Source organism: Coregonus clupeaformis, unplaced genomic scaffold (assembly GCF_020615455.1).
Source record: "Coregonus clupeaformis isolate EN_2021a unplaced genomic scaffold, ASM2061545v1 scaf0094, whole genome shotgun sequence".
Classification (NCBI taxonomy): Eukaryota; Metazoa; Chordata; class Actinopteri; order Salmoniformes; family Salmonidae; genus Coregonus; species Coregonus clupeaformis.
The window spans coordinates 99,600-112,134 of NW_025533549.1; the positions used below are offsets into that span (position 1 = coordinate 99,600).

General features: G+C 42.5%; 1 protein-coding gene across 1 annotated transcript in view; it reads left to right on the forward strand.

Annotated features, from left to right (window-relative positions):
- Positions 1 to 718: 718 nt before the first annotated feature.
- Positions 719 to 12,535, forward strand: part of LOC121582603 (voltage-dependent N-type calcium channel subunit alpha-1B-like) — a 206,301-nt gene continuing 194,484 nt past the window's right edge. The window contains exons 1-2 of the mRNA XM_045213246.1: positions 719 to 816; positions 3,292 to 3,431. Of these exons, the coding sequence (XP_045069181.1) occupies positions 802 to 816; positions 3,292 to 3,431 (155 nt within the window). The 5' untranslated portion in view covers positions 719 to 801. The remainder of the gene's footprint in view (positions 817 to 3,291; positions 3,432 to 12,535) is intronic.

Below are 12,535 nucleotides of genomic sequence, written 5' to 3' on the forward strand. Positions count from 1 at the left end.
CATGCATTTTTCGTATTTGTTCACTCAAAGTCGAGGAAGGCTTGTTTTGTGCTTTTTGCGAGGGGCAAAATGCAGTGTTTAGGCTTCTGGCGGCCCCTGGGCAAACGATTCTAGGGTGATATGTCGATGGGTCAGTAAAGCCTTCCCATTCCTCCTCGACTCGCTACATAGACAATGGATTGAAATGGTCACCCAACTGGAAAGATGTTGTAACCCAAGTGTAGCTCTTGGCCAGGGTTTTAGCAACACTGCATGGGCAGACCATGGTCTGTTGCTGTAGTGTGTGGGATTAGCCTATCATCTTTTATTTCTGACCATATGTAGCCAAATTCACACAGCATGGCTGTCTATTGGACTCCTGTTCAGTCAATGTCATTAATTGGTTAACTGAGCTCAATGAGTCAGTGACATCCTAAAGCTGAATATATTTTCTGCTCATCCAAATAGATCAATCTGTTCTGTGGCACCTCAGCTGGGTGGTGGCTGGTGGTGACAGTGGCACTGTTTAGCAATGCTCATTGTACACAAACCCTGTTGAGGCAACTCTCACCAGCCTTTTACACAATTTGTGTATTTTAGCATATATTTTTTTAAATCTAGGTTATTCTACGACAATAGAGATTTTTACCACGTATCTTATATGTTGGAGTTAGTATTTTTTATTGTGCTTGAAATTCTCTGTCATGGCTTGTGTTCCTTAACCTGCACACTCCGTTTGAGTACTTGATCCTGGCCACCATCATCGCCAACTGCATCGTACTGGCCCTGGAGCAGCACCTACCAGCCAACGACAAGACCCCCATGTCAGAACGTCTGGTAAGACACTCAACCTGCTGTGTCCCAAATCAATTTTTTGTGTCCCAAATGGCACCCTATTCCCCATTGTCTTCCGTCAGATGGTGTCATTCTAACACGACACGCAGTTGCCAGGAGCCATAGTGGACTATGTAGGGAATATGGTTCCATTTGGGACACAGCCTATGATAACTATACCTATCATACTTTCTATAACTTTACTTAGTGTTCCAATTTATATACTTATACAGTGTTGTCTTCTGTTTGTTTGCTGTAAAAGTGTAGAATGTTACATTGTTATTTTAGCTGATTTTGAAGAGGGAAATAGGTAGTTAGACAGATCGAAACAGAGAATTCACTCAGAGCTATTGCTCATTTTGAGCTTTCCACCACTGGAGCTCAGTGATGAGGCAGCCCAGTCAGCCCTAAACAACTCCTCCCAGAGGGCCCTGAGTCCCAGACACACCTCCAGTACATGGGAGAGCAGCACCCCTTCCTCATTAGTGCCTGGAAGCATGGAGATGTGTGTGTCTCCCTCCTCCTGGCTCTCATTCTGTATGTCAGTTGAGCCTCACACTGAGCGGGCTTTGATCCCCCCTTCTCCTCCACAGGCCCCCTGTTCCCCTGCCTGCTCACACACGCAACTTAAACCCCCGTTTGAACTCTGCCAGTCAAGTCATTAAACCAATGCTGTTTTAAGCTGTGAAAATCTTAAACAGCATCTTTTCACTTTAAGCTGTGAGAGAATGAAACTGGGAGGGGCTGCCACACAGCCATTGGAGGATTGTGGTGCTGCTTCTCTAACACAGCGTCTACAGTCAGGACACGCATAGAATAGCATTACGTTGTTCAGCACTTAGCTCACAGATGCGGTCTTAAGGACGTTTTGACTCCTGGGAGTCAGCATAGAATAGTGGAAAAGGCATAAAAAGCACTTTTGCAACAGCTTGGCGAGATAAGGTTAATGACTCCCCTCAAATGCAGCCACCTGCTCCTGTTTACAATTATCTCCGTAATTGTGATGCAACATCAGCAGCGGCGTAGTGGCACAAGAAAACATAAGGTACTCGACACCTGAGAAACTGATTAGTGTTAGTAGAGAGAAAGAGAAAGAGAATACGTCTCCCCTCCTCCTTTCTCCCTCCTTCCCCTCAAGTAGAAGCATGTAATACCAGCATCCTTTATGGTCCAGGATGAATAGATTGAGGTGTGTCTTAAGTGGAGCTCCTGATAATAGAACATTGTCAATGGGCGTTGTTGTTCAGAGTTTTACCCTCGTGGTCCCCTGTGATTTCCCCTCTGCCCCTCCAGAGCCATTTACTATAGATGGAGCGTTCATTATTCATGAGCATTTGACATTTATACCTTATGTTAACACAGTCTACTGTACTACATAATGCTTTATGGATGGACCATCCAACCTAGCCATTATATAAGGCTTGGAATAGCATTGTTTTGTCTGCTATCTCTTTTATAGCAGACTCAATGCTCTTCATTAGTCTTTCCTTACATTAAAGCCCTTAGAGCCTCAGCCCTGTGTGGTCTTGATAGTCAGCGGGAGGCCCAGAATAATTTCACTGGCTGAACAACAAACCAGTTATTTAAAACTTTATTTTTCTGAACCATCTCCTGTTACAGTGACGCTAATAAAACAGGTATATTTTAATTGTTCTTGATTGTTGTTAGATTTACCTTACAGGTAGTGAAAAGCTCACATAACATTTAACGCTGTTCTCAAGTCTGTCAAACTCATTTGTGATTATTTGCGTTGGGAAGCCTGGGTTGGGGGTTGGGTTCATGGAGCTGTGGAGAGAGCGAAAGAAAGAGAGGGAAGTTAGTGTTAATCCGTGAGATATCCTCTGCTAGTGCCTGTGTGTGTAACAGGGCCTCCGGTCTCCACTGACATTAATGGAAGGGAGTGAAAAGTGTCATATCATAGGTGTACTGCTTTGAACAAGGGCAAGGGTCATCCTAGCTTAAAAATTGTTTTTTGTTAAAGATCTTCATACCACTCCAATGGTTTGTTAATTGTTTTAATGTTTTGTTAAATATATTTAACAAGAAGCCAATCACTAATAGCCCTTTTGGAGACTACAAAGCCTCATTAAATTATAATTTCTGTGTAAATTGTAATCATACTAATTTGCTATCAATTAGTAAGATTTGTTAAGAGTAAAATGTAAGCTATTATCTTACGCAGGTGATAACATGTTATGATAAATGCGTAAATCTCACTGATTGAAAATGGTGTCCAAGATTACAGTTGGTCTTCTGGTATAGGCTGTTTTCACTCCCCCTCTTTTCTCCTCCTCTTTTCATCCACCAAGAGAGGGTTCCATTCCTCGACCCATTCTCCGCATGCTGGTAGAAAAGTCAAAGAAACAATCCCCCTTCTCTTTCCCCCTCTCTCTCTTCTGCCATTCTTCATTAACCTCTCACTTACTTCTAACAAAAAGTTATCTCTCCCTCTCCCTTGTTCCCTGTCTCTCTCTGCAGGATGACACAGAGCCCTACTTTATTGGAATATTCTGTTTCGAGGCTGGCATTAAGATTATCGCCTTGGGCTTTGCATTTCACAAAGGCTCGTACCTCCGCAACGGCTGGAACGTAATGGACTTTGTGGTCGTCCTCACTGGGTGAGTCCTGGGCCTGCCGTGTGTGTGTGTGTGTATATAGAATGGATGAAAGAAGGGCTGATTTGTTCATGTCCATGCTTATTTGTATATGTTTTTATGAATGTGTACGTGGCACATTCCTTATTGCTGCATTTGCCTGGAGTTTGCCTTTTCCACTATTGCGCTATTGATTAACACAGTTCTACAAAGAATATTAATGCAAAGCAACCGAAAGTGACGCTTAAATAAAAAAGAATAATTCTGTTATACCAATGTATTGCCCAATATTGCTCATGAAATTTGTTCCTAAAAGTCTTTTATTGTCATTTTAAATATCTGTTTTGGCTCTCCTTTTTCTGATGCAAGGGCTCAGTGGAAGCTCAAGAGGTAATAGGCTAACTCGGGGAAAAAGGTGAAAATTAGTAGAACTTCAGCGATACAGCACTAGTTTTACTGGGTCGTTGTTCCACAGTTTTGGATGGATGCTCTGAGTGGCATACGTTAAAAGTCTGGGGTCGGCTCTTAGTCTGGCTGGGCTGAGAGAGAGTGTCTGGCTGGCAAGGCGACTACTAGCCAGTCAGAGGACTTTGGAGAGCAGTAATGGCTCGGTCTCTGATTGAACCCAGACAGGGGTGAGAGGGTAGAGCTAGCTATGTGGAGCAGTGGTGACGTACCAACACAGTATAATCACCTCTGAGAAGTGGACCAGCCAGGTCATCAGGTAGAATCACATCCTATCAGGGTGTATCATACTCCACTGCTATAGGGAGCCAGGCACGAGCCTACAAATACAACTCAGTCACGCTATGTTACTGCTTTTTATTTCTCTGTTGCTCTTGCCGGTGGTAAACCTTGCCTTTGCTTTGTTAAATGTATGAGCGGCAAGGTATTGTGCCGGCTTGGTGTTATAAGGAGTTTGGATAGGATTTATGGTGTAAATAATGGCCATTCCGGAAAGTCGATAAACAAATAAATCAAGCTGGATACTGAAGCCGGTAAGTAATAGAGTGAGAGAGAGCGGGGAAGGGAGTGGGAGAAACAGTGTGGCTGTTGATGTAGTCTTCCTCTTGTACCCCTCGCCTACACACACACCTCTCATAAGTCATAACATCAGCTGTCATCAGTAGCGTGATTTTATTTTAAAAGTTAACACGTTGACTTATTAGAAAAATAAAATCAGTACTTTTCAATGCATGAGATATGAGGTCAAATGCGTGTCTCACGGCCAATGCGTGAGAGTCGGCAGCTCTGATGATAACACAAATATAAACGCAACATGTAAAGTGTTGGTCCCATGTTTCATGAGCTAAAATAAAAGATTCCAGAAATGTTCCATACACACAAAAAGCTTATTTGTTTCATTTTGCGCACAAATATGTTTACATCCCTGTTAGTGAGCATTTCTCCTTTGCCAAGATAATCCATCCACCTGACAGGTGTGGCTTATCAAGAAGCTGTTTTAAACAGCATGATCATTAAACAGGTGTACCTTGTGCTGGGGACAATAAAATGCCACTCTAAAATGTGCAGTTTTGTCACACAACACAATGCCAGCGATGTCTCAAGTTTTGAGTGAGCATGCAATTGGAATGCTGACTGCAGCAATGTCCACCAGAGCTGTTTCCAGAGAATTGAATGTTAATTTCTCTACCATAAGCCACCTCCAATGTCGTTTTAGAGAATTTGGCAGTACGTCTAACTGGCCTCACAACCACAGACCACGTGTATGGCATCGTGTGGGCGAGCGGTTTGCTGATGTCAACGTTGTAAACAGAGTGCCCCATGGTGGCGGTGGGGTTACAATATGGGCAGGCATAAGCTACAGATAACGAACACAACTGCATTTTATCGATGGCAATTTGAATGCACAGAGATACCGTGACAAGATCCGGAGGCCCATTGTCATTCATCCACCTCCATCACCTCAAGTTTCAGCATGATAATGCACCGCCTCATGTCATAAGGATCTGTACACAATTCCTGGAAGCTGAAAATGTCCCAGTTCTTCCATGGCCTGCATACTCACCAGACATGTCACCCATTGAGCATGTTTGTGATGCTCTGGATCGACGTGTATGACAGCGTGTTCCAGTTCCCCCCAATATCCAGCAACTTCAGACAGCCATTAAAGAGGAGTGGGACAACATTCCACAGGCCAAAATCAACAGCCTGATCAACTCTATGTGAAGGAGATGTGTTGCGCTGCATGGGGCAAATTGTGGTCACACCAGATACTGGCTGGTTTTCCTAGTTCACTCAAATATCCAGTTAATGGTGGCCAATATTGAGAGAGATCATGAGGCTACCCTACCCTCAATTGATGTATACTGATCATGAAAAGCATGCAGTTACTTGCTGTATAACTCTGACAGAGCTGAATGTGCGCAGTTGTTTTGCATGGAAGTTTGTAGGTCTGACTATGCTCTTCAAGAGGTGACAGGGCTGCCAACTTTTGAAGAAAGCTTGGTGAGATTTTCTATGTGAATTTCATTGCCCCCTAGCACAACCCCTAGACGGGGGACTGGGGTTCCTCCCCCAGGAAAATGTTACTGTTTTAAAGCTAATTTCCAGCAATTCTACAAATGTTGACATGGCTTAGGCCTATGACTAGGGTGCAATTATTATTTTTATTACAACCACAGGTCCGGTGTATTCAGGATACTGTGAACATTAAATGAACACAAAATTCGGCACATTTGTTACTTTGAGATTTTTGGGGATGAAATTCAAAGTATGCTAAATATTAGTACAAATTCAGTGGTTTGAAACTTTATTCAGACAGTAATTAAATGAGATGGAGGAACAGGCAAATGTTAGAAACAGTGGGAAGGTTGGAAGTTGTATGCAACACGTGCTGGGGATTGTTGCTCTGCACAGGACATTTTTATGTTAGTGGTTGATGGCAGTGGGTAACCAAATCATAGACTGCTTTCAAGATAAGGACACAAACATTGTCCTTACTTTGATGCATTTAAAATATGAATATACATGTAACAACAAAAGAAAAAGCTGTAAAAACAAAGTAGGGGGGTTTATGGGCCCCCAAAAAATAAAAAAGACACAAACATTTTGTAATTTGGGTGAACTATCTTTTTAAAATGGGTCTGGATGTCACGCCCTGGCTCTTGGGACTCTTTTAATGTTGAGCCAGGGTGTGGATTTTCTATGTTTAGTTTTCTATGTTTTTTGTTCTAGATCGTTCAGTTCTATGTTGGCCAGGGTGGTTCCCAATCAGAGGCAGCTGTAGCTCGTTGTCTCGGATTGGGACCATACTTAGGCAGCCTGTTGGCACCAGTTAGTTTGTGGGATCTTGTTCCGTAAAAGTTTGTGTTGTTGTAACCTCAGGACTTCACGTATCGTTCGTTTTGTTGTTTTGTTCGTGTGTTGTGTACTAAATAAAATGTACGCTTATCACGCTGCGCCTTGGTTCCACGAGTCATCAGTCAACGTGCGTGACACTGGAAGAAAATCCTGCTTGCTCTCCAGGAGGGTTGGCCACCCTTGATCTATGTTTCCGAAGTGCCAGGTGTTTGAATGTTCTTGTTATAACAATTAATTTATCAAAATCACCCAACCTTCAAGAAGAATTTAATGATTATCAATATTCAGGTGGTTTATGCCTACAAGTTGAAGATCCTTGCCATCATTTTACTCAACATAGCCAAAATATGATGTTTATGAGTTGTGAGTCCCTCTTAAATGTCAAAAATGATATTAGACTTTTATATCCAATGCTTATTTGTATGACTTTTTCAAAACTGTCTATGAATGGCTGCAAAAATGCATAGCCTTATATAATTAGACACATGTAGGCATATCAGATTTCAAATATGTGATTACACTGGCAAAATTGGAATAATAAAATAAGTGGGGAATAACAGTAGTGTTCTTGCTGACAAGCACACTAATTACCCTATATTTTAGCCCATTGTTAAGAATGATAAAAGGCCACTCTAAAATGTGCGGTTTTGTCACACAACACAATGTCGCAGATCTAGTTTTGAGGTAGCGTGCAATTGGAACGCTGACTGCAGGAATGTCCACCAGAGCTGTTTACATTTTTACATTTTAGTCATTTAGCAGACGTTCTTATCCAGACTGGATGTTGTTTCACATACCCAACAAAATAAATTACAGTCCTGATTTAAAAAAAAAAATTTTTTTATTATAAATATTATTTAATTTTTTGACTCGCTGCACAGGAACATCTAATTATTTACTTAATTTAGAAACGTGGTTCCCCGTTTTGATTAAAGGCCCCTTGGTCTATTGAACCTATAACAGAGTAATTAATCAGTTAGAGTATGTGCTGAAGCGTGGTGTAAAGGAGGAGAGCTGCTTTCCCGTTTTCTTAGCCAATGCATTTGAATGATAGACAGCTTTTAATCACAGGAGTGTTACACACCTCACATAATAGTATGTGTTGACTGAGGGATCTATAATGAGCTGTGTTTTGTTTCCCTCTCTGAGTGCTTGCCAGGTCTGTGCTCCACTGTGCTCCTGTGGTTGGAGTGCCAGCTCCTCTAGTTGTTCATGCTCTGAGACATCCAGGCATCACTTTTATTGATCAAGGCCTCAGTTTGCCTTTTACAGCCCTTAGAAACAGCATGGCAACCACAATGAAATGTTCTCATGGTGAGGTCAAAGACTTCACTCTCAGCTAACTGTAATCTATAAGTGACCTGCAGACAAAACATTGGCAGTAGTGCTGTTTTGTTGTCATCTGTGTTTGGGCTTGATGATCAAGTCGGACTTCTAAATGTTATGAATATGAGATGGCCATTGCTGACTTTAAAGTAGTGCTTTCAATCCTTCACCCTTTCATGTGCCTTTTCATGTAATATGGTCGGACCAACAATCATGGGCTTCAAAGTGGCAGTAGAGAAGCATGCTAGGGTCAGTCCTTTCTGTTGCCGTTCCCAACAGCATCAATGAATCGTCCCTTTGAACCTCTGCCAAACTGTTATCTGTCTGCTACTTCTGTAACTGTTTTGCTCTACAGGTGACATGTGCATGAGATTATATGTGTGTGTGTGTGTGTGTGTGTGTGTGTGTTGTTTGATTTTAATATCCTTGTGGGTACCAGAAGTCCTCACAAGGATAGTAAAACAAGGAAGATTCAGACAAGTGGGGACATTTCGCCCGTCCCCACAAGGAAAAAAGCTATTTTAGGCATAGGGGTTAAGTTTAGGGTTGGGTTTAGTTTTAGGGTCAGGGGTTAGGTTTATGGTTAGGGGTAAGAGAAAATAGGATTTTGAATGGGAATACATTTTTGGGTCCCCACAAGGATAGTAAAATAAACTTGTGGGTCTGTATGTTGCCAGACCTTGGGGCTCTGCTGAATAAGACATGACAGTGTGAATGAACCATATGGTGTCATTTGGAATGGGCCCTGTCACTGCCTGATGCAAAGTGACAGTAAAACGACAGTCTCTGTCATCCCTCCTGGTAAGGGCATCAAAATCCCATTTGAAATGTACAGATAGGAGGCTTATTTACGCACCCTGGCTTTGAGGAGTGGCTTTGGACCGTGCACATGAGAGTTGTGAGTGTGTGTCTCTCTGGAAGTCCTTTTCCAGTTAAATATTTCCCACACCCACAATGTTCTTATCACAGAGATCCTATTCTATGGTCCTTATGGTTTGGCTTTTTCTCACGCTGATGTGATTTCCCTGTACCTGCTGACTGCTGTATGCCTAGACATGGGCAGGGGACTGAGCTGGGTTGGTTAGCGGTTGGCTGTGGGACTCTCATGCTTGTCTGCCTGGTACAGTGTATTTATTATTATTTTTTTATTTTTTTGGGAGGGGTAGATCAGCTTTAATATATCAGATAGATTGTAACTTCCATCAATGTAATTGTCTGCGTCACTTCCAATCCCCCATGTTTTTTTCTCTCGCAAAGATATATATTTATATATATTTATTACACATACGTACACATACATATATATAAACATACATATGTATAAATACATACACTACCATTAAAAAGTTTGGGGTCACTTAGAAATGTCCTTGTTTTCGAAAGAAAAGCAATTTTGTTGTCCATTAAAATAACATCGAATTGATCAGAAATACAGTGTAGACATTGTTAATGTTGTAAATGGCTATTGTAGCTGGAAACGGCTGATTTTTAATGGAATATCTACATAGGCGTACAGAGGCCCATTATCAGCAACCATCAGTCCTGTGTTCCAATGGCACGTTGTGTTTGCTAATCCAAGTTTATCATTTTAAAAGGCTAATTGATCATTAGAAAACCCTTTTGCAATTATGTTAGCACAGCTGAAAACTGTTGTGCTGATTTTAAAGAAGATATAAAACTGACCTTCTTGAGACTAGTTAAGTATCTGTCACGGTTTCGGCCGAGGCGGCTCCTTCTCCTTGTTCGGGCAGGCTTCGGCGGTCGTCGTCTCCGGAGTACTAGCTGCCACCGTTCGATGTTTCATGTTTGATTGGTTTTGTCTGTTTGTCACACCTGTTTATTGTTTAGTGTTCATTAGGCACCCTATTTAGTTCTCTTGTGTTTGGTCAGGTGTTGTGTGTAATTGTTCTGCTGTCACGTGTTGTGTTTTTGGTCCTCTGTATTGTGCTCTCTTATTTTCGTGTTTTGTAAGAGAGTCCTGCACGTTGTGCTTTATTACTTTGGACAGTCTAGTGTGCATTTGTTTTCGCCTGTGGCCTGTTGCCGTGTTTGGCGTGTACCACGGACTTTACTAAAGACATTTGGCTTGGAATCTCTGTGTCCTGCGTGTGATTCCACGTTCCACTACACTCCGCCTTGACAGTATCTGGAGCATCAGCAATTGTGGGTACGATTACAGGCTCAAAATGGCCAGAAACAAATAACTTTCTTCTGAAACTTGTCAGTCTATTCTTGTTCTGAGAAATGAAGGCTATTCCATGCGAGAAATTGGCAAGAAACTGCAGATCTCGTACAACGCTGGGTACTACTCCCTTCACAGAACAGCGCAAACTGGCTCTAACCAGAATAGAAAGAGGAGTGGGAGGCCCCGGTGCACAACTGAGCAAGAGGACAAATACATTAGAGTGTCTAGTTTGAGAAACAGACGCCTCACAGGTCCTCAACTGGCAGCTTCATTAAATAGTACCCGCAAAACACCAGTCTCAACGTCAACAGTGAAGAGGCGACTCCGGGATGCTGACCTTCTAGGCAGAGTTGCAAAAAAAAAGCCATATCTCAGACTGGGCAATAAAAAGAAAAGATTAAGATGGGCAGTCTGAGATATGGCTTTTTCTTTGTCAAGTCCTAGGTCAGATCCACCCTCTTCCCCTGAGACACAAACACTCTGGTCCCCCGTAGTAACCATTTTCCCCAAGCATCTCTTTGCAGTCAGACCTTTGATTATTTTGTGCCACCAGGGCCACAATAATATGCCCCCTCTCTGATTGTCCAAGTGTGACCCGCTCCCCATGGGTTACTGCAGCCAGTGTTGCCAGCACTGCCACTACCTGGGTGGGGGTACCCCACCGGAATCTCCACCGGCTAGGTACAAGGTCGTCAAGGTTCTCATTAGCAGCTTTGAGAGTTTCCTTGTATATTATGCTCTCCCATCAGGGGGCTCTGGCTTTGTAGGACCAACCCTGCCAGGCAGGCTCAGAATCTTGAGGGGGCGGTGCTGCTCTAGTAGGTCTCTGACCGCATTTATCTTTCTGTTTTGGCTGCATATAGGCAACTTACAGCAGGGCCATAAAACTGATGGGGACTTGTCTTTGGTGTATGGGTCGCTCAGGTGGGTGTCTAGGATATAGGGTTGGGGACCGTTCCATCATGATATCCCTCAACTGCACAAAATTTAAAACTCTCTCACAACACCTGCTCACAGACACACGTTGGTTCTGGGATATGCAACCATTTCCTTTCTCACTCACTTAACGCCACACTTTTCCAAACACAAAAACGCACACCAGACCTTCCATCACAATACATCCACACATACCCACATACTGTGCCTTCTATGTCTTCTGTTTGCTGTGATTTTATCTCCACTGTTGATTGAGTACTGTTCTAATTAGTTGATAGTGTTCTAATTAGTTATATTTGAAGATGCATTATTTCGCTTGTTATCCTGTCTTGTAATACCGTCTTATCCCTTTATAAAATACTATAAATACTATAAATGTGTTTTATTATTACAATCCCTACCATGCCTAGTATTGGGTGTTCCATTATTCGACTCCTCTATTAGAACTTTGAGAATAGCCATGGAGTAGTGTTTGTGTCGCGGAACATTTGGTGACTCTAATGATGATTTGAAAAAAGTTGCTTGAAAGGCATGAGCTCTGCTTTATTTTTTGTGCAGACTGCACACACATCAGTCTCTCATTCACAATTTGACAAGCACTTGATAATGCCTCAAATTTCCCGGCGGCATCCTCTTTTTGTGGCTGTAATGCCCCCTAAAAAAATCCATGCCTTTTGCGGCCAGTGGCCGTTGTGCCCTTGGGCTGACCTATAATAATTATAATTCCCTTCTTCCGGCTGCGTGCTCCGAAGCACCTCTCACTCACATGGCTCTCTCAGATATCTCAGTTCTTATTAGCCAATGCCTGTCACGTGATCGGGTCCTTCTCACAGGCTACAAGTGACCGACACATCGGGGACGCAACTGCGTCCTTATCAAATTCCTAGGCGCATATTGAAGATGTTGGAAGAACTTTCCACATCTACTTTTTGTCAGCCAACAAGCTGAATAGGCCTAACGAACAGCAACAGCACTAGCCTATGTCAATCTACTATCCCCCATAGTACAAACGTTTACCTATTCTATTGGTCAACTTGTCCTTCAGTGTCGAGAAATAAATATTCCAAACATAGTCTGGGACAGTTGTGGGATGAGAGAGATTCCAAATTAATACAACCACTAGCATCAAAAAACATTTTTAAAAGCAATGAGGCTGATGCAACAGATCAGAACGTTTCGCTTAAAATGTTGATAAACTATTCGGTTATTTCTTCACATTATAAACGCAGCAATGCGCACACGGCAGTAGGCTATAAGCGCGAATGTTCCAAAACAGGGGCAGGGGAGAAAAATACATGTAATCTATGCACTTAAATAGCGAATGGAGGACGCTTTTCCCGTGGTTCATTTTCATGCC